At 37.1% G+C, this 23,667-nt stretch overlaps 1 protein-coding gene across 4 annotated transcripts in view; it reads right to left on the minus strand.

The window, feature by feature from the left end:
- PICALM (phosphatidylinositol binding clathrin assembly protein) overlaps nucleotides 1-23,601 on the minus strand; it is a 66,858-nt gene extending 43,257 nt beyond the window's left edge. Inside the window, exon 1 of one of the 4 annotated variants that reach the window (XM_088068986.1) lies at nucleotides 23,239-23,601. In XM_088068986.1, the coding sequence (XP_087925112.1) occupies nucleotides 23,239-23,368 (130 nt within the window). In that variant the 5' untranslated portion in view covers nucleotides 23,369-23,601. The remainder of the gene's footprint in view (nucleotides 1-23,238) is intronic. The other 3 variants (XM_005516158.3, XM_014250622.2, XM_014250624.2) reach the window with 3 other exon arrangements.
- Between the last annotated feature and the right edge of the window lie 66 nt (nucleotides 23,602-23,667).

Genomic DNA, 23,667 nt, shown 5'->3' on the forward strand with positions numbered 1-23,667 from the left:
CAGAGAATTCTGCAATTCTAAAATCTGTTAAAACTTCGCAGCATGAGACACACAGCATACAGGTGTTAGATAAATGTCATTCCTTGCTTCAAAGAAGGCAGCAATTAGCAACAAGAATCTTAAGCTTGCAGCTGGCTGGGACATGTATATGAGGGAAGGTTAGACAGCAATGAATGCACAGTCATATCCATGGATGTGCCAGGGGACAGCCAAGGGAAAGGCTACCAGGCTGCCCAGGACATCGAGCACATGATGCACAAGAAATGGTGGAAGGAGGTGGTTTTATTCCACCAGCAAAACAGAAGGCTGGAGGCAGAGAGGGGGAATATAAATAATACCTTTAATCATGTAATCTTGGAGGTTCACAAAAAAAGGATGAGAAGCAAAAGGGAAATTGTCAGGCATCTGAGCCCATAAACAGACAGATCTGTTAAAGTTCTGCATGGTTTAAAAGCTGGGGTTCATTACAAAACCTGAGGTCCCTTCCTGTGGGAACTGACAGTGGTCAAATAAGAGATTTTTAGACTTCAGGCACTAGCTTGAGCCTGTGGGAAAGTCAAGTACATAACTTTCTCACTCTGGCCTGGGAAATCATGAAGAGGAATCCAAACAGTCCTTAGAGAAGGAAAACAACCTTTGCAGGTGTTGCTTGTCTCCTTGTTTACTTGCAAGAAACAGTCAAGGATTGTTACTCCTAACTGTCCGATGATGGTGATGTGTTGGTTTGATGACCAGTCAGAGTTACCTTTTCAGACCTTCTCAGAACTGTCTATAAAATATCTGAAAGAATAAAAAGTGCTCTCTTTCGCAACTAAAGCTAGAGAGTCTGTCATCACTTTTGCCATCCCTAATACAGTGTGACACCTTCCAATCTAAAGCAATTTACATATCTATGCAGCATCTATAGAAAGAGAGAATAGAGGCAGGCAAAAACAGAAAAGTGACTTACAAAGTAAGTTGAAGTCAGACAGAGTGGTCCAACAGGTATCCCTAAAGATGAAAAACCTTAGACTTATGTAAGTGATTGACAAAACATATTTTGAGAACACCATTTACCTACCTACACTAAATTGTGTATCAAATTTCAGCAGAGGTTTCAGAGCCAAAACTGTATTTTCCAAGAAAACACTTATAGTTTGTTTTTAAATAGTGTTTAGATTTTATTTTTGTTATAACAGTTAAAGCTTTCACCACCAAGCGACTTTCACATAACTCAGTTCTGTTTGGGTCTTTTTCCAAGAAAGCGAGGGATTTGCAAGGAATCATAACAAAGGTCTGGCCAACAGACATTTCAGCAACACTTGAAGACTTGCAATTGCACCTGTACCAAAGCAAGCATAGTGCCTAACTTGGTTCAAGTTAACTACTGCAAAACATACAGTACAATACTGTACAATACTAAGGCTTAGAAAAATAACATACTGGCAACTCCCAACCAAGAGTTCTACAGCCTTTCAACCATTCATCCTTCATTACAGGAAAGAATCAAGTGATTCATTGCCTTATGCAATTCATAGTTACCAGGTGAAAGAAGTATAAAAGTGCAAAGTAGAGTAAAAGTAGAGCAAGACTGAAGATTCATACACAAGAAAGAAGCAGCAATCACCTACACAAAGCAGTTACTACAAGGCTGTGATGATAAATGATGCCGTCTACTCCACACTAGGCATGTAGATGTGGATTAGCCAACCCATGGTAAGAGATCATGAGTGGGACTCATGGCAAACATGAGGCAGTCAGGCTGGATAATAAAGCATCAAAGGCATCTGTCCCAAAGTACCCCAGAGAATGCACGTACTTTCAGCATGTGCCTAACTCTTTGTGCAGCACCTTGTTCTGCACCAGGCAGACTGCCAAGACAAAGCTATGAAAAACTGGTTTCCTTCCCCACAAAAAAAGAACTACGAGGTATCATTAATGAGTCTTTATGATTTCTTTTCCCAGAATCTTACTCATACGAATTCCCAGTAAGATTCTAAAGAACCAGATTGAGAATAGCTTTCCTTAACAATTTTAGTTTCAGATAGAGTTTCAGACTGTGTCATTTGTGGTAACTTGACAAGTAGACTGAACATAAGCCAGATTTACATACTTCATGTACATGCAGTAGCTGATTATTTCCAACAGTTTACCTGTATCTCTCATTTTGTAGAATACTTCTATTCATAAGTATCAATCTGAAAATATCTACAAGACTAAGATCTTCCAGGCCAGAAAGTGTGTCCCACACCCCAGTTACTCCAAAAGAGGTCAAGCAGCTGTGACAGATGTCCATCTTCTTAGCTATTGCTTTGTCATCTTTTATACCACAGATACTACCTAGAATAATTCATTGGTTATATCCTGCAAGTTATTGATAGTTGTGCCATTTAGGAAAAAAATACATAATGGCAGAGAAGACAGTATCCTTTTGGTAAGGAATTGCACTATTGATCATACCACTACTGCCACTTGGCAGATAGTGCCAAGAGCTAAACAAATTACATTCTTCAGTTTAAAAAAAAAAGAAAAGAAAAAAAATTAAATACATATTGGTAGATCCAAAGCACAAGCCAATACACATCAGATCAAGTTTACTCAACTAGTAAATTTAAAATTGAAGTCAACACAGCAAACTTGTTTCTTTTTTTAAGTAAAAAAGGAAATAGAAAACATTTCTTGAATGAATTATACAGGACAGTGTCTATCCATAAGATAGTTTTACTAAACAGTATACATCTCCTTATGATCAATCCCCCTTTCACCTAAGGCTATACAGAATGATTTTTAGGTTTGAGCAAAAAATCTAGTAATTATTGATATAGGGCTATTTTGCTTTCCTCTAAGGGACCAATTTCTCAACAACACAAAATATTCAAAGCTTTGTCATTTATCGTATTTATCATATCATTATTTTACATTTATCATACTTTTGGAAATGAGTGGGAAAAATGTTGGTGTGTCAATCCAAAATTTGAAACAAAAATAAAATACTTATGGAAAAGACACAGTTACCTACACTGCCAATACTCAAGTTAAATTCCTTTCTCTGGCTGCCTAGATTTCAATTCATATAATGATTTTCAAATTATACCAGTTTCCTCTATGTCAGGCTCTCATTTTCTTCTTGTTCTACACAAATATTTTATCACCAGAACAGAGCTGCTCCCTCGTTTGGTCAGCAATCTGAATCAAAACACAAATGGCTGAATCTAAAAATCTATTAAACAGCTAAAACATTTCCAAAGGATAGATGAGAAAGCAGCAATGTGACCATTTCCCATGCAATGACACGCTGTGTAGCAGCACTTAACACTGACAACTTTGAGAATTTGGTGAAATATTTCAAAGATCAGAAATCAGCAAGTTCACACCAAATTGGTAAATGATATGAAAAATTATTGGGTTTAGGCCAGTGAGAAATCAGCCATTAGACAAGAAATTCCTTCCATTTTTTGTTAGGAATACAGTTACAGCAAGCTTTTACTATTTCTAAACAAATTTTATAGGTTTAAGATCAACATTCCCCTGCTTACCCCTAAAGAGCTCTTGATCTATATGCCCATGTAGATTTTAAACAGTCCTGTTACAGATTCTGGGAAAGGACACACACCTGCCACATCTTTCCTTCCCAGAAGGACGTCAAGAAAGTTTCACAAGAGGGGGAAAACACAGGTTACTGAGAATGAGACAGGGGAAAAAAAAATTAAAGAAATAAACATGTTCCAGTTACAGTAATGTAACATTTGTCCACATATCTTAAATGAAGGAGAAACTGAATTTAGCAGCAACAAGTTTTTCATGGTCTGTTTTGTTGTTGTTGTTGTTATTTACTGAACTAGAAGTATTTTTTTAGCCAGAGTGGTTTGCATAAAATGTAATATAAAATATTAGAAATATCTAACCTCTGTATATTATATTTTCTGTTGTATTTTTTTCTTCAAATTTCTGTAACAGACCATCTTCCTTCTTTGAATAATTGGCAAGTCAAGGGAGTCCCTTATTTTCAAAAGTTCAATATAAAGTATCGAGTTTTTCAGCTGGCCACAGATGACAACATATTTTGGATTTTGGAGGTTATTTTCTCTATTCACCTTCACACAATGATCATGAAGAGTGTGCTCTCATTTTATCCAATTATAAAATTAACAAAATTGAAATGACTTCACAAATACATACCAGTTTTATTCTAGCAAAGCTCTTTGAAAACATTTCTAGATGTCTATGTATGTACATGTCTATATACGTATAGACAGTGTTCTCTAATATTTAAATGCTTGGAGGACTTAATTGGGCCATGAAAGGACACATATAAAAACTTCTAGAAATCAGAAATACCAAAAGAAGAACAAAAGAAAAAGGGTTTCTGTAAAATCTATAATTAAAATCTACAGATTAACAGTTCTGATAACTGCACACCTTCACACATTCAGATCTGTTTCTAGACATTCCAACTGACATTTTAAAAGCAGATAACTTTAAAGTAAGCATATGTAACTTTCTAAATAATTTCCCACTTCTTCCACAGGTGATGTCCTTCTTTAAATATGGAAAGTAGAATTAGAAAGTTACTGGATGTAAGCAAGTACTTTTTATTATAGAACAAAGGAATTTGTCTTAAAAAAAAAACCACTCAGAATAATTCTGAACATTAATGCAAACAAGTAAAATTGTAATTTTTTAAAAGCTGATTTCTTCCTTGAGACAATACATTTGGTAACTAAAAATTAAACTTGTGCAAAAACAAGGATATCCCAAATGAGATACTGGAGTGAACAGACAAGACACAGTGATGTTAAATTTCATTCTGAGCCGCTCACTAAAGGACATTTAATCTGATGAATTTAATCTGAAAATATTATATAACAAGCATGTATTTGAAAACTGAATGAATACTTCAGTATTTTCCTAATTAACAAAATACCTATTTTTGCAGTTTAAAACAAAATATGTCATAAACACTATTTGTTCTAAATTTAGGTTTGTTTCTCTTCTGAATAAACCCATTTTTTACCAAACCACTTTACTAGAAGCATTTTACTACATCAGATTGCCCCATGGCTTCACCCAAGCCCACTCAAGAAAGTGGACAAGGAAATCTAGACCACGCATTTTCAAATTAACAATAAAAATTCCCACTGAGAATTCTTTCTCTGCATATAAACAGCATCTTAACAGCTACATGCACTGACTCAGGAAAGAATCTATGGAAGAGTTAAAGAAATCTGAAAAGACTCAGTATATTCTGAGCTTTCCAGGTTTAAAAAGAACTGATTTAATCTAATTTATACTAGATAAGCAGAAAGAAGATTCATTATAGTGTTCAGTAAGTTGCTCTACAGCCAAAGATTTATATTTTTGTTTCATCAAGCTGCATCTTGCCTTTTCCTCCAATTCAAATGAGACTATCATGTTCTCTCCTACTTAAAACCGCTGTTTCTGAATAGAATTTTTAGAAATTACTTTAAATCTCTATCAGTAACCCTGTGAACTCAGCATTACTGCCACAGGGATCTTTTAACTCTAAATTTTTCTCAAATGGCAACACTTTGAATAACTTTCTACTTCCATTTGAGAACCGTAAAAACTAATTAAGATACTTTCTGCAAAAAATACAGTAAAAATTAGTTCAGCTGGACAACTGCCTTAAATGAAGAATTCTCTGAAAAATATTAGTACTGTCTACCAAAACCCCTCAACAAACGAAGCACTGGTAAATGGAACAGCAAAATAAGTTAAAAATAAGGGAAGCACAACTCAAACCATTATGTAAGTCACACAATTTTCCTTTTTCTTTTTTTCTTTACTTAATCTTAATTCCTACATACTGGAAGATGCCACATTACCATTTGATTTAATACTCATAACGATCATTCAAACTTCTCCAGTTACAAATACTGTTGAAGTGACAAGTGTGTCTATGTTACCTTTGGAGAACTGATTTCTCAAGACAGACTTGAGCATCACTTTCATCTAAACTTGCCAAGTATCCCCATCACATTTTAAAGACTAACATTAAAATACTGCTAAATATTGTCTCAACAGCTCCAGCCACAGATTGTAAATACAACATTCTCATTTCAAATACATTTGTATCATTAATCCAGAAAGAGTTACAACCAGATTTACACAAGCATTCAGTGTACCTTGACAGCACATAAACAAGCTTGAGCAGTTTAGAAAATAAACACATCAACACCATAATTCTTGCTCTTATCTGCTTAGTCTAATCAGGCACATTTATTCTTGGAAAAAAAATGGCTATTTTAGGCTGTTCTGTTCATCCTGCAAAGAATCACGTTACACTTTCAGACCAGAGAAGCTGATTCTCTAAAGCTCAATGTAAGAAAATAACCTGAATTGCCAGATCATAATAGCAGAATAGATTACTTATACATACATTTAGGATCACCTATAAAATAATTCATGTTGGCCAAAACCTCTGGAATAAAAATTCCAGCCAGATCCTACAGATTCTTGACTAAATACACAGGTTGTTGGAGCCTGGATCCCTCTGAGGAATGATCTTCTGAAGACATGAAGTTGTGGAACCACTATCAGTGACAATTAGTTTTGTTCAGTTTTATGTCTCTTCCTTTCCTTCTGTACATAAGGAAAGGCTATTAAGCTCACAACCCACCAGACTTGGAGCTAATGAAATTGGCTTCAATGGCAACTGCTACAAGTTAACCCATTACTGCTTTACCCCAACATTTCTACCATTCAAGCTGAACACAAACCACAGCTTAACTTCATGAAAGTTTAACACCTTGCAGAAGTTAGTTATTTTAGATCAACACAAATTCATAAGATATATAATTTGCAGCATATGTTTCCATGACAACTCATGACAAAACAGGGTGATCCCAACCAATCCTGTCTCTATCTGCAAACATTAACACACTTCCATTGCTTATGTTGTGTCAGCCCCAGTGTACTTCTCTGAACCATACTAACTTATCATAATAGAAAAAAAAAAACCACATAAAAACCCCTGACCTCAGTGCTGGTGGGTGGGATATTGGGGATGACACATGACATGACACAACACAGCATAGTTTTTTCATTATCCTACAAGATAAAAAAAGGCTCACAAAAGACCAAAATTGGCAAAAGCCACAACAAGAAAAGATGACGGCATGCAAAAGTAAGAAGAATGAGAGGAAAAAGAAAAGTGGACAAGTCCTCCCATTTTTGGCACCAGTGAGTGACTGTTATTCAGCCATCCGACTACAGTCATCCTCTGTTCTTCCAAGATGTCTGCCTCTCCCTTCAATGGTTACTGTGCATCTCTACAATTCCAAGTTTTCTTAGATTAATATCCCAAAAGTCTGATGTCTTGGCGCAGATTAAAAAAGAAATTCTCCTTGTGTTTCTCAGTGGAGACTGAATATCCATACTATCCATGAAGACTTCACCACAATGGAAAAACTACTATTTTCTTTCTTAATAAAATAAATAATTTCCTTTCAACATTTCCTAACTTTTCAGTCTTCTTAGTTCATCTGACCTCCTCTGGATTCTCCACAGTTTCACTGATTTTTATACATAAACACATACACATATATGAATGTATATATTTATTTATATATGTTGTTAAATATTGTGTCTCAGCTGGATAATGGAAATTACTTCCTTCTACAGACATGGAGGGATGCCCATCTTTCCTACATTCTCATGTTAGTGGTTTATAATGAAACTTAAATGAGCCAAACCCTCTTGCAGTGTTCCTGCACATTCAGATAATCCTCTTAAGACTTTAGTTTTACACCTTTGCACATTTAGACTTCTGCCAGCATTTATAGAGCATTACTACAATTTATCAGTGTAACTTCATCTACTAATCTTGGTCTGAAGAGCAGCTGCAAACATCCCCAAGACAATGCAATTCTCTGCTGACACAAAGTGTGTACCAACAAAGCAGTTACTAATAAAAAGCATCATTAGAACCACATATGGACATATTCTCCACTTTAAGTACCCTCCAATCCGTGGACAAGTGATTTAAGCAATCTGTATTAAAGCACTGCTCTCTTGCTCCACTAAGTTTGAGAGCCAAAAAAAACCACACTAAAATTCATGGCTTTTATCTGTACCTATCAATTGTTATAACAGGAGAGAACTATCTTTGTTAAAATCTTTAAATAGTATTCGATACAAAAGTACCTGAAATATATTAGTTACCTTCCTAAAGATTAATTTTCCAGCTGCCCCTCACTCTTAAGAGTAAATTCTTCCTCAAAACAGAACAAAACAACAATTGCTTCAGCTCCTAATACTGAGAAATATGCAAGACATACTAAAACTATTGAATACTTTTGCTCTACATTCAGTTCCTACACTACTCTTTTAAAGCACTTTATCATGAAATCTAGTCCAAAATAATTATTAGCTCCCACACATACACTAGCACATTATTCCTACTGAAAAGTATCTGTAAACTTAGAGCCTTGATCCTATCTTTACAAACATGCTTAATAATGAGTCTCTGAATCATATTGTGAGGATAATTCTTCATTAAAAGATGAAAAATGTCTGTATCTATCAGCCAACCAACATGACAATTCTTGTATAAGCTGTACATTCAATCTGAATATTTAACCCACCGGCCTAATTAAACCAGGGAGAAACCAATATTCTTTTTCACTGATCACATACTAATTTCAATGCATTCATGAATAAAATTATGAATAGTTCTTTGTTCAAGATTGTCAGTATTTCCAGACTGCATGGCTGCAAGCACTTGAGGATGCACCCCATTTAAGGTTCTGACAAGCGAGAAAGCAGGAATGTACCCTAACGGTTCTATAAGAGCACTGCTGTTTAGGACAGGTGGCTGGGCAGGCTTTGATTTTGAACAACAGCCATTAGGTGGATATTGAAATAGATATTTAATATATCAATGTATAATATTAAAAGACAATACTAAATATTATAATAACTTATAATAATACATAAGTATGCAATATAATATTTATAGTGTAAATAGTCACACATAGTGGATGTATGGAAGCACAATGAAGGTGCAACACTTTAACTTTGATGAAAACTAATTATTTTGAAAATTGCATATCTTTAACACTGCTTTTATATCCTACTGAAAACATGAAGGTATTTCACGCAGCCTGCATACATGCGAGTTTATCCTATGATTTCATCTTCCAGTGCATAGAGAAGGCACATAACATGGTTTATAGATAACTGAGAGATCAGTATGCGATGCCAGAGATACTAACCTTCAGATCTCTTTACCACATCAATGTACATATTGAATTTTACTACACTGTTCTCTGTCTGTGATGGAATAATGCCTAAGCCATCTGCCTTTGCATACTGTAAATTTTTGGTTGCAATTAAAGCCCTCTCTTTCTGCTCCAAAGAAGCTGTAAATGTTCTATAGCTAATACACCTCCATACAATAAAAAACAAGTTGTGCTAACAGACATGCTTTTAAATCAAAGCTTGTAAAACACACGTACAACCTGTTATTGTACAGCCAATAACACATAACCAATTCTTGCAGATTGCTCTGGATACCTCCCGGATGCAGGCATAGTACCAACAAATGCCTTACCTGGCAGCTTGCTAGCAGTGGTACAGTAACATTACTGTAGCCCAGCCCACTAGAACAGGGAAACCATTTTGTTAACAGCAGACACCACCGAACAAAAACTCCTCAATGAGCACAATTCTACAGTCATTCTGCAGCAAGACAACTTTTATCATTTTGAGAAGGTAAGCCTTTAACATAACTAGGGTTTGCTTCAGTATCTAACCCTGCAAGGAACTCCTAATCCCAACTTCAGCTTGCCTGGTCATACAGCATTCAGACGATATCTGTTAAAAAATACACCCAAAGACTGTCAAAGTACCTGTCACAGAACCATACGTTGGTTTACATTGGAAAGGATCTTAAAGATCATCTAGTTCCAACACCTCCACCACAGCAGCGATACCACTCATGGTCAGGCTACAGAAAGCCCCATCGAATATGGCCTTAAACGCTTGAAGGGATGGGGCATCTACAACCTCTCTGGGCAATGTGTTCCAGCACTTCACTACCCTCTGAGTAAAGAATGTTTTCCTAGTATGCAATTTAAACCCACCCTCTGTCAGTTTAAAGCCATTTCCCCTTGTCCTGTCATTATCTACCACTATAAAAAGTCCCTCTCCACCCCTTTTACAGCCCCCTACAAGTACTGGAAGGCTGTAGGGAGGTGTCCCCAAAGCCTTCTTATATCCATACAGAACAAGTCCCGCTCTCTCAGCCCATGCCAACTTCCAACATCTGTGACTTCCTTAATCCTGTGTTGCAGAGGAGTAAACAGAAAATGCCAGACTTTGTGCACAGCATGTTTTGGCAGTAAAGACTTCTAGCACACTTTCTGAATCTAAATATATGTATCCTCTAAATATACAGAGTATCCACACACGTGTAATTTAGCTGTTTCCTAGATGTTTACCTTCCACATCCCTTTCTTCTAAAAGATGCACCAGAAAGCAAGTTTGTAGTAGTGATGTACCATCACAGTAGAGTACAGTGAAACTGAAACCAGTGAGCATTAACATCAACCTGAACTCCTGCCACCACATCTCACTGAACAGATCTTCAAGTCAAAAAATTCCAAAGAATTTGTTACTTTGAAATTAATCACACACATGCAATTCACATTCTTTACTCTTTGAACAGCAGTGCAGCATCTTTAGACAGTTTGAGAGACAAAACCAAAGAGAAGATAAAACCAAAGCCATCTAATCTGGGGTTTTCCTACTTCAATACTCGTCTCATTTTAGTCGCTCAAAGGTCTTACTTCAGCAAAGTTGTTTGGAATACGTGTTATTCTCTCCCATTTTAAAAGAAGATTTTGGAAATTAGATTTCCTTCTGAACAAAATCTAACTCTGAGCATGAATAGCACATTTTTCCTGAATGCCTTTGGAAGCTGTCAGGATGCACGTATTTAAGTTAAAGGAGTTATGCCACTGTATTTGCCTTCCTCCATCAGTGCTGAAGCTGCCAATGAAGATGTGTATACCTGGTGCATGGTAGGACACTTTTCTTGGTAGATATCACTCTCTACATCTTCAGGTTAACTACTGGAAAAAACCCAAGTAAAACAGAAACTTTTAATTGTGTGGAAATTAGGTTTCCTTTTGTCAAGATTCCATGCTAGTATGTTGTACAAAACAGCTGTACTGTCAAGAGAGTCTAAGGTCAGCATTTAGTCTAGAGTCATCATCTACCACAGGTCCTTTTGCCCCTGTAGTATACTGGTTAGAAACCAACTCTCCACATTTTATTGCTTTTCATGTATTTACACAGATTTTCAAAATTAACCTGATAAAGGGGAAAAAAATGGGAAAAGGCTGAAAAGGTTTAAGCCATACTCTAAAATGAATAGACTATTACATCATGTTCTTCCAACATCATAAAGATGCAAAAATTAATCATTTTGGTTCATTTTAATATAGTAAATATCAAAAGTCCAATATACAAAAGCACTGCAAATGGTGCTTTTCTGGCATAAAACAAACAGAAGTAGTCAAAAATAATTAGATTTTTAAAATTAGTACTATTTATTACAAAAAAAGTGCAAATGCTTTCCCTTATAAATAGCACAATGCCCAGCAATTGGAGAAAACCTCCTCAGATGATAGCTTTAACACTGATTTTTACTATGAATACATACATCATACAACAATCCAGCTATGCAGTACTTTCTATTTTGTATAGATAATCTATATATCTTTTCTGTGGGTCTCTCAGGAAATACATACAGCAGTGACCTGTCCAATGATCACTTACTCTTATAGCTGATTAAACAGAGCTCAACAGGTCTCAAGGTAGCTCTAATTTAAAGGCATATAAACAATGACCTAAGCAGCCCAACGAAAGTGGAAAAACCTGAAAAGAGGAAAATAAGGCAAAGACAATTGAATCATGTGGCTAATAAGTGACAAAAAACCCACAGATCTCATGAAGGAGGTTTGCTGAGGAATACTTTTTTCTTGAAATTCCTACAGAAGAAGCTAGTCAATCTCAAAATAATAACCCTCAAGGTTATAAACTAAAAACACTTGCCCAAATATTGCTGTAAAAAAGTCCTTACTGAATTTCAGTTAACAGACCAAGGAGGAAAGCAGTTTAGACTACTTGCCTATTATATCATATAATGTATTTTCTTAAAGAAAAAAAACCAAAAAACAAAATATCTGAATTATTTGAATGATCAAGGCAGCAAATTCTCAAACTTCAAATATTTATCATTCAATGAAAATCAAACACCATCCTTCTCCTACAAAGTGACCGGCAGAAAATCGCACAGGTTTACACAGTTGGGTACTTGAGCTGGTATCTCAGAGATCAAATAGGCTAAATTTTCGTACTCCCTAGTGTTATACAAAACAGTCTGAACACACAGTTTGCACAATGTGGCTGAGACTTATCTTTTTCTATTCTGAAAAAAAAAAAAAAAATTACTCTGCACACCAGACATTTTTATATGACTTCTGTCTACTCCCAACTGAGACTAATCTTCATTTCATCAGGATTAGGAGAAAGAAGCATAACAAAAACCAACTAAGTCCTCCTTCCATGCCAAAATATTTGGTGACATACAAAATTCTAATAATTTTGGTTAAAAAAGTGTCACTACTTTATAAACTACCATTTTTTAAGCAACAATGAGAGTTCATAATACATGGATTTAGAGCACTTCTGCAGCCATTTTAATGCATGCTCTATCAATTCCATACAATCTATTTCACTTTCTGCACTTAAAAGTAGGTGAACTCATTAAAGGAGATCTGTTGCAGCCAGCCACTTTCATACCTTTTCTTTTGACCAAAACACAATCATATTTGACATTAACTGTTAGACAACTGGATAAAGCAGAGCACAAGAGTTAAAAAAAATTTAAAAACCCACTTCTCTACCCATAAAAATAGAGGTACCACCACAAAATTGTTCCAACTGACATTCATGTACTGTGAGTGTGCAGCTCTTCCATGAAGGAAGGCAGTCAAGCAAAAGTACAGCTAAATTCTTCCATTCTATTAATAGAAATGCTGGAAATGCCTGCCTAATTTAGCTTTTACTTCCTTTTTCAATTTAGACTAACAATTCCCATGAGATATTTGGAGCTCTCTGACCAAACAAGACTCACCCAGCCAGGGTGAGTCCATCCCAAGCACATCTTCAATTCACATTTGAATAGAACTCTTCTACAAGGGCACAACAAAACTATCCCTTACAGATCATGCCAAAGCTGCTCAAAGTAAATATTTTAAAATATACTGTAATAAGAGGTTAGGATGGTGTAGGAATAACCTTCATATAACATGAAGAGTAGAAAGGAAGCTGAATTTTTCCAGGACCATACACTAAGCTTCACCAATTTTCAGTAGATAAAACAGAGGACCTTACCAAGGGGAACACACCCTCTTTACAGCAACACTGTTATGTCTGAGTTTCATAAATCCAAATCAGTTCTTTCCCTCATGCCTCACTTTTAAAGACTGTTCCTGAGACCCTCATTAGTGACTATGGGGTCATCAAGTTTCACAAAGTTTCAGAGCCAACATGGAGCTTCAAATTCTTAAGTCTGAAACTAGATGGGTAAGGGAAATTGTATACAGAAAGAACTCCTCAGTATCCACAGCTTTCAGCTGGGAATTTCTCTGTTTACCATGAACAAAGACATGCCCCTATCACAAACAGCCTCTGAGATAAACTAAAGCCAAGAGAAGTAGTAAATAGCATCTGCCTTTTGGTTTTCAGTACAAAGCAAGAGACCTTCAGCCAGATGCTATCCTTAAAACTAAACTGCTTCATAAGAAAAGCTCAGAAAAGAGAAAAATTAGCTATTCAATTTATTTTGAAGTAAGGTTTGTTCATTGGTTAAAACCTCAGAGAGCTAAAACGAATATGGAACTTTGGTAAAACTATGTTTTAAGACATCTTGTGTCAGCCCTAGTATACACCAAGAGACTGACCACATTCCTGTCTACAAAGACTCCTCATTAACAGTTTAAAATAAGGACAAAAGCATCTCCTCCAGCTCACTGTATTTTACTTACAGATCATTAAATATGAAGAAAGTCTCCACATAAACTACGTGTAAATAAAAAGCAAAAATACCCAGCTAAACAGGAAAGAAAACCAGCCCCTAGAAATGCATGAGCTTCTAATTCATAACAAAGAAATTCAAAGCACATTCAATTCAAATTCATAACAATGAAATTCCAAATTTCAGAAGTTAAACTGTGTTTAACTATTACTAAACCATGCTTAACCCTAGAATTTGAAAACTAACAGAAAAACTTCTTTGGATTTCCATCGGCTTACACAGCAAATTCAGCACTGAAACAAACTTCATATATTCCAGACTTTTAACACAAAGTAACCTACTTGTAAATGGACTTAATTTACGTTACATTTGATATGCTTAAATGATGCTACATACTGCAAAGCATTTCAACAGAACAAGCCAGGAAAAAAAGCTTGGGCTAGCTCCTTATTAACTATCAAGAACCTAAAAATAAATGGTCTGTATGCAGACAACCATTTTTCCTCAAAGCCCAACAAACAGTGTACTAGTCCCTGTGTATCAAACAGCTTACAGCTAAGAGCTGTGCATCCTGAGCTTTTCCATTCAACTGCTAATCAAATGTGACAACTTACTACGCACGACATATCCTTATTTGAAATAACTACAGTCCACAAATGCAGAGGTGTTCATATTTGGGTTTTTTTTTCTTTTATTCCTATGATTAAAATCTACTTCACATGTATTTTTGATACTCTAAATCTTATTCTGCAGTGCTGCACTGTAACACTGATGACTGAAATGCAAACACTCTAGGAAGAAATAATCCCTAGTGGATTTAAGACAGGTTATTAATATATAACAGAAAAACTGATTTAAAGGATAATAAATCCAAATTTAGTCATTTGAATAAAAGCATCAGAGCATGGCTATGTCAATGAAAGCTAAGGGGCATGGATATCCAGAGAATTAATTCAGATTTGAAATCTACCTAAGGATTCCAGTATATTTCTAAACAGTAAAGAAACATCACTTCAAGAGAATAAAAGAACACAATGATATTGTTCAAAAAGACATTTTTCTTTTTTATCTATTTGAACTAGTTGTGGTTTACGGTGAATAACAATTAATTGCAAGTAAAATACCTGAATTTCAGCTCTAAAATTTACAAACTGACATAAGTGCTTACATAAATATTAAACTCAAGTGCCCCTTGTGAGACAGAAGAAGGAAGGCATTTCATGAGTAAGCAAGACTCAAAGCCAGTTTCACATCAACCCAGAAATGAAGAATTGCTTTGGGAACTACAACTGTATGAGACTGCAATACATAATCAAGTAAATATTCCTAACAAACTGATTTTAAATGAAAGTTATTTTTAATCTCACTGTGAGAGTATACATGCCAAATTATGAACACCAATGTCTTCTGGCAAACAGAAAAGGGGACAGAATTAAACATGTTCAAATAACAACACTATTCCCTGTATGGAGACTTAACCACCACAACAGCTCAAACAAGGTTTTACACTTCACATAAAAACTAAGGTCAGATCCAGAATACAGAGTTGCTGATCAGAAAAATTCATAAAGTTTGAAACAGGTTGCAATGAAGGCTGAAACTGGTAATACTGGGCAGGGAGAGGAGGAGAGCAAATTTGAGTGTGACCCCATTCCAAATTAAATACTGACCCATTTGTCAGTAAAAGTGGAGGTATCAGCCACATAAACCAAGTGCAACTGCAAGCAAATATAGGTGAAACATTGATGCAACTTCTGAACATATGGGAAGAGAGGGACATGCTACATAATAAAACTAAACACAAGACCAAAAGCACACGCTTGAACAGCAAAAGAGAGGTACAGGAGCACTTCACAGGTCAGTATCCACCCCAGAAAAACCCAAATGCTACCAACAGCAAAGCAAGTCACAAGCAGCCCTTAAGAACACCAAGGAACAGGAAGACACCAGCTTCTACCTTTGTCAGCCAAGACATTCACCCTTCTCATCTGGCAGACAAAGTAACACATCACATACAACCAGAGCTGCTCTGAGTGGATTTACTGCCAGATTGAAAACAAATACTTTTTTTTAAAAATTAAAAATAAGTATTTAAAACATGCTTACCTCTATAGCTTTGGAGCCTGAGTTAAATTTAAAACTTTCTATGTTACCCACTTTGGGTCAGAAATGTAGTTTAACATGGTAACTTTAGAAACTTATGCTGTGCAGATGAACACCAGCGGGTAGGTTTGGTTTTGTTGGGTTCATTTTTCTTTTTTTTTGAACTAAAGTAATTAAGGAATGATATGAACCTCGCATCACCTTTTTATAAATGAATAAAAGAAATATCCTTTTTTACAAGTTATTAACATGGAAAATTTGTTTATACACTAATTATTTACCCAGGAAACAGTGTTATTAATGATTCACAATTTCTGCTTTAAGTTTTATTGAATTAGCTATTCAAAGAATCAAGAAAGGCTACAAATAAAACAGACACTTTGTTGATGTCATAACACACAGCCAGCAACTGGAATAGCTGAGCTACTGCAGGCACCATATTTAGAGTAAACATGTAAAATACCAGAGCAGTTTCAACCCATGCAAACTTCTCACTTCCCACATCGGTGAAAGAATCACTCCTGCTAGAATGGCACCGCTGCTGGAGCATACGAATGTTGTGACTGAAGGACTGCTTGCTTGGGAGGAAGCAATAAAGGACAGGCAAGTAAAGATTGCAAATGTGTCTTTTCTGGAGAAAATGAAAAAATAAGTTGATGAGGAGAGCTGGGTAAATTAACATAGGTATGAATGAAAGCATATAGGAGAGCTCAGAATGAGTATAATCCCCACTTTGTGAGGGGTTTTTTTATTTATCTTAATTTAGACTACTTATGTCATGACCTGAATATAAGTCTCAGGATTTCCCTTTATGCCACCACTGTTCACTCCAGTAAATTCTCTTATGCTTCATTCTCTGAATTAACATGCCCAAGTCAAATTTTGATGTAGATCTTGTTAATTTACACACTCTCTTTTGAGGTAAAACTTATAAAAGCCTAATTTACCCTTGTATAATATTGCAAATAATCCAGATAAGCATTACTTTAATAAAGCTCCTTTAGTAAAATAGCACAGGAGATTTTTAGTCACAATCAGAAAATCCAGTGCATTTGCTAAATCTGTATGAAATGCTTAACTTCATTAAGTTATTCTCACACAGTTAAATACAGCTTAGTTCCCTAATTTCTAAAATCCCAATACCTGATTTGTGACATATTACTCATAACTTGGATTTACTGTTAGTAGGTTTGAGACTACCATGACTTAGCACTGAATTTACTAACATTGTTTTTAGGTTTAGAAACTACCAGCCACTTGATAAAGTTCTGATATAAACTAGGGGTGAAATGTAAAGTAGAACAATATTTCTTCTTCAAGTTTTGAAGGATAGAAGTACTTTGAAGTTACTACAAGTTCATAACCTGCCCACTCATGATCATATTTCACAATGGAGAAAACAGCCAGAAGAGCAAGGAAAACACCAAACCCATCAATTTTATAGCAACACAAGCTTTTTTCCACTTGATTGCATTATTTTTTGTTAGTTGTTGGTTCCTTTTAATCAGATATAATCAGTAATAAAATCTCTCTCATATCCAAGTCTTTGCAAGATAACATTAAGCTCCAAATTGCAACTGCTCCCAGAGTTAAGACTTTGACCAGCAGAAAATCTAAATGGTTAAATTCACATACGCATGAACAAAAACCAAAGTTTTCAGCAAAAGAGCTTGCTAAAATACTCAAAAGGACACATGCTTGAGATTATTGCTTTAAACTTGTATTGCAAACTACTTGAAAATATTAAATAACTACCCCAGCAGAGGGTTTCAAGACTTTATAATAAAAACAAGTCACTTACAGTTCTCACCTGATTTCTTCTATCATGGTTGAGAAACACCTCCTTCACAGATTACAGAAAAGTACACATATCCTACCAGTACTAAAGCTATTTATGTGCTACTTTTAAAGCATTAATTGATGTGAGATGTTTTGAGTGAAAATATTTTAATGGTATTGAGAAATTTCAGTTTAAGAAAGCTGTTTAATAAATTAAGGTTTCAAATACAAGAGGTGTCTCTGCTTCAGAAATAACATTGCATTTTTCAGAGGGAGCAAGACATCAGTAACATTTTGTAAGTGAACTTTCCCAGAATTCTACCATCATCAACCATCATGTACTTTATATGAAGCAACAAATGCAAAAGTCGGGAAGCTTTAAATTCCACATTGAGTAAGTCATCTTTTGTATTATTATGCAAACCACTATTACTTTGTTAGACAAGTCATTAGGGACAACTTAGAACTTTCACATCTACAAGTCAAAAACTGATTTTAGGATAAGGAATTGAAGACCGAAATAGATCATTAGGTCACAGGCTGAACTGCAAAAGAATGTATCTCCCAAGTGTCCCTTTTAGAAAATGCAAGAGATGACTGCACCATTAAAAAAACAAACAAACAAAACCCAAAAACATTAAGTAAAAAAATCCCAACTGGAGCTATAGGCCAAAGTTACATGAGACCTGAATAATCACAGCTAATGGGAAACAATGGTGGTATGAAAATTCACAGGAAGCTGATTGCAGGTGTCCTACAGCTTCTCCTCCTTAGCTCCTGCCTCTTACTTCATCTGAAGCAGAATACTGCTTCAGGCTAAGTAAAATAAAACAACAGCTGCACAGCTACATGGCTATTCTTTCTGCAAATGAGCAGCTGTAGCAGAAAATTGTGCCTCTGGCAGCCAGGAGGAGTATGATAGTTCTCATACTCTACTAAAAGGCACGAACAAATATTCCAAAGGAATTCTAGTAAAAAGTAAAAAAGTTGGCTAAGGAAAAATTATGAAGGAATCAGAAAAAAAAAACTCAGAGAGAAAACTGAATACTTCAAAAGAAAGTTGTAAAAATGCAATTATCTGTATTTGAAATAATTAAAGTTACAAAGAATATTTCTAAGCAAAAATAACAACGGATAGCCTCCAGAAAATTAAGTCAATTACAGAATGGGAAGCAAAGCTGCAAGAAACTTCAGGTGATTCTGCCAAAACCAGAGACAAAATATGAGTCTGTTGAAGCACTACAATACCATAAAAGGAACGTGGATAATCTGTTTCTACTGGAGAACACAGAAGCATCCACAGAACTAGGAGCTAATTCACCTCATCACCCAGTTACACTTTAGCATGTAAAGGCAAGTGAACACTTACAATGCTGGTTTTCCCAGCTTTCCTACAAATCTCTTGGGTGATCCAGGGAATAACAATGATCCTTGTTTCTCAGTTCTACAAGTTACCCTCTTTGTACGATCTCATTTTGAAATAGAAGCTGTTCCCAGCACAGACATGAAGCAAGTCTTTAGCTGGGCTTTCCTCTGTCCTAGTAGTAGCCTCTAGACAAAACCAAAGCAGCTGACACTAGTGACTTAGGAATTAAGTTCCCAACAAGTTCCCTCAAGTTTACTTTCACTTACACAGCTTTTCATAGACATCTACCCAACTCAGGGCAGGGTTCTAGTTTACTATCTTCCTTAAAAATATACTTTTTCTTTTACAATAAGAAATCAAGGAAATTACACTCTAGCTTAATTATAGAGATATTTCCTGTTAGGAATGGGTAATTACAGCATCACAACTTCCTTCCAAGTCATCCATCCACATTCTCCTTTAAAGAGGGCTACTCCATTAGCTATAAGCAGATAGGGTTACTATGCCACGCTCATTCAAGAGGCCAACCCAACATGTGTATCACAACAAAGCTGTTTTAAGTACACTCTACAACATGCACATGTACACAAGCATTTTTATGCTACTGAGCTATCACTGCTACAGCAGTTTCACTGAACCAACACAGTGAAATCTACTTGGCGTTAACTTCAGCTATTCCTAATATTAATGTACCTCCAGGTATTCCTAATATTAATTATCAACCACACATGCATACACAAGCACATCTCTGTCTCAGATTCACATAAAGAAGGAGTGAAATCTGGCAACAAGTTTCCCAGCACCATTTATATTCAAACAACCTAAAGCACTTGTTCTTGGCATCACTATCCATCACGCAAGGTGGGGACAAGAAGTTAACTAGAAAGAAAGGGTTGTACCAATCTCAGTGTGCAAGTTAAACCCACAAACCAGTTTAGAGCTCCCGCTGCTCTAGGTGTAAAAACTGGGACAAAGTCCTAGTGAAACTAGGTTTTCCATAAAAGTTCATGAACTATGCTTTGAGGGTTCCAAGGCTATTAAACCTGATTTCTGTAAAACAAGTAACCCATCATAACAAAAGCAGCATTTAGATTGCCAAAGAGAATCCTTAACCCACGTCTAAGCCCGGACCTTCAAAACAGAAGGAAAAAAACAGTATCATAGTATACAGTCTCAAGATGATGCTACTACCTATCATAAGCCATGCCCACTTATAAATTAGAAGTCTTCCTCCCTCAAACCAAATAGGCTTGTAATGGGAGAGAAAACATTCTTTGAAGTATATTACATTTTAACTATCATGAGCTAAGGAAAGAATTAATTTTCACCTTCCTTGATAAAGATAACCATCACTGACGGAAACAGTCTCCAACTCTAGGATTGAGAGCACTTCAGTTTTCAAACTCCATACACTGTCAGGAGCAAGATAAATTAGAACAGGAATAAGTGTGTTCAGGAGCATCTATGTTGGACTTCCCTCCATTTTTATGAGTTAACATGAGGCTGAACTAGATAATCTGTTCATGACAGCTCAAGTTTAATGAAGAAAAAATTTCAGTAAGAGGACAGTCAGAAATCTTGAGATCTATACAAGAAATACAGTAACAAGACTGTATGTCATCGTCACAGAACATGCTACAAAACTAAGACTTCATTATAGGACAGTATAGGAAAATTCAACTTATCCACTCACCCAGGACACAACCTATAGTGGAGTATTACTTACTGTATTATCATACTAAGCAGTAATCAGAAAAATATTAAGTCAGCATGCTGCCTATGAAGACTAGTATATTAAGTGTCATTTACAATGAGATGTGAGTTCATAGGACTTACCAAGTTGAACTGTTTGTTGTAAAACGAAGATATGTACAAATAGTTCAGAAGTGGGGCTTGAGTCACAGCTTGTGTAAAAAATATTTATTTTAAAGCATACAGCCACACAAGCTATGAACAAAGAAAAAGTTCAAAATACAAGACCATGTGTCATTTCCTGATGCCAGGAACAGAGACTTCTAACAAATGTATTAGGGTAGCATACAAAACATCTAGCCATGATCTATTTTAACCACTAAAAAGAGGGACTAATATAAAAAAAAAAAAAAAAAGTTTGCTTTGCTTTGATAAAAGAATTATCAGAAAGAGATAAAAACAGACTCCTGACAGTCTAGAGTAGGAAAAGAAAATACAGAACTGATATTCTCATCCAGCAGCTACCAAACAGCTTTCTAAGCAAGTCCAGGCACCCCTGTGAAGCAGCACCCTAGAGGTCTCCATTAGGTTGTCTCCCAGCAGCCTTGTTCACAACACCAGCCTTTTACACACCCCCCAGCACCTGAAGAGCAGTTTTCTGGCCAGCTTCATATTCTTTTCAACGAAGTTTATACCACAAAATCATTCAGCTCCTAAATGCCTTATTACTAAAACTGTACTTTTAGCACTATTACAGGCTAAACGTGACAAAGTTTGTTTTCCAGAAAGCCTCACTTCTGCTGTGTGGAATCCAGTAACATCAGGATTTCGTACATATGCCATACGACAAGGTGTTTTCTCTACCTGCTAATAAGTTACTCAAAGCCCAAATATTTCCTCAATGTTCCAACACCCTGAGCTAACCAAAAATAACAAGACCATTCAGTTATCTTCAGCCAAAAGATGAACTGTTTGAAGGAATAGCAAAAAGGGACAGAGGCAGCTGTTATGGGACTCCCCTAAAAAAATCAATCACATTGCTCTCAGGTACTCACAGAAGAAGAATTTCTTAAATCTTTAACATGCACACATTTCAGTGGAAAGAAGAAAGAACTACAGTACAATTAATCCTACTACTATCATCTGGTGTTCTCATCTGGATACAGAGCAATTCAGAAGGCACAAACTCAAGACTCATGAAGACTCAGCCTTCTTCTGCAGACGTGAGAGGGAGGAAGGGAGAAAGCACACATACAGAAAGCACAGACACACAAGTATCTCCAATCTTTTATTATATATTTGGGAAAGTGAAAGGGAATGGGGAGGGGCTGTCCTTAAAAGGCCTAGAATAAAAAGATGCAAGACAATCAGGTATTCAGACCAAGAACTTCCTCAGTCCTTTGACCTTACAGCTTAGTGGGAGACACACTAATGTGAACTTTGGTGTTCATAATTCTCTTCATATTCACCTGGACGGATCACAGTTGTTAGAAAACCTTTTAAGCCTTCCCACCTTTGATCTGGTCTTAATAGAAGCTGAAAAATGGCCAGATCCTGTATGGTATGTTAAGATCAGGTACTGAAGTTCTAAAGAAGTCCTCTTAGACACATCTTCCCAAGTGAATGAGACAGACTATGAAGAAGACCAAGAACATCCTTACTGAGAGACTCAGTCGTTTCACATATTTTCCTACATGGAAAATTTACGTGATTGTTAAAGAAGGATTTTTTTTTTCCTAGTAGATTACCTGAAAAATAATTAAGGTAAGTGATCAGCTATTCCTTCCTGAAACTCCTGCACCTCCTCTAAAGAATGGGGGAGTGCTGCCTTAGCACGACACAAATGAGATCAATTAGTAAGGAAATTGCAGCCCATTCCTCTACCTGGCCTCCGTGGTTCTCCCTCTCCCGAATAAAGGGGTATGGGGCAGGTCCCGTCCTTCAGGAGCTCACATTGTCCGGGCCGTGTGCATAAGGAAGAGCTGGCAAGGCCCCTTTTGGAGAGCAGATACACTCAACAGCCTCTCCTAGCCTCTCCATCGCCACGTCCCCGACCCTACGCCCCCGCCCTCCGGGTATGCCCTATGCTGAAACCCTGAGCTCCTCCGCCTGAGAAGGTTTCCCGTCCCCACGAGGCCGGTGGGATGGGCGGCAGCCCCGCAGCGGGACCCCGGGACAGGCCAGGCAATCCCGCTCCTCGGCGGGACGCTCGGGGAGATCCCTCGGGCCGCCGTCCCCTCCCGGTACTCACAGTCCAGGTGTTTCTTCTTGGGGCCCATGACCTCGTGGGTCGTGGCCTTGCACACGGTTTTCGAGACGGCCGAGCCGGTCACGCTGTGCTGCGCCGCCGTGATGCGGTCGGTGAGGCTTTGGCCGGACATGGCGGGTTCGCTGGCGGCGCTGGAACCGAACGCGGCTCCGCTCCCTCCTCAGGGGCCGGGACGGGAGGAGTCGCCGGGGGGATGGAGCTGCGCGGGCTCCTCACCCCGCCGTGCCGCAGGCGGCCCCCGCTCCGCCCTCAGGGACGGACCTGTCACCCGAGCAGGGGCCCCTCCTCCTCCCGCCCCCCTCCCCCGGCCGCCGTCCCCTCCCCCTGCGCGCCCGCCCGGCCGGGGACAGGGACACGCACTGGGCGCCGCAGGAAAATGGCGGCGGCCGAGCTCCTCCTCGGGCCTTGCCG

Source organism: Pseudopodoces humilis, chromosome 2 (assembly GCF_049639895.1).
Source record: "Pseudopodoces humilis isolate 2021_Gansu_Grassland_sample_001 chromosome 2, ASM4963989v1, whole genome shotgun sequence".
NCBI classification, from domain to species: Eukaryota; Metazoa; Chordata; class Aves; order Passeriformes; family Paridae; genus Pseudopodoces; species Pseudopodoces humilis.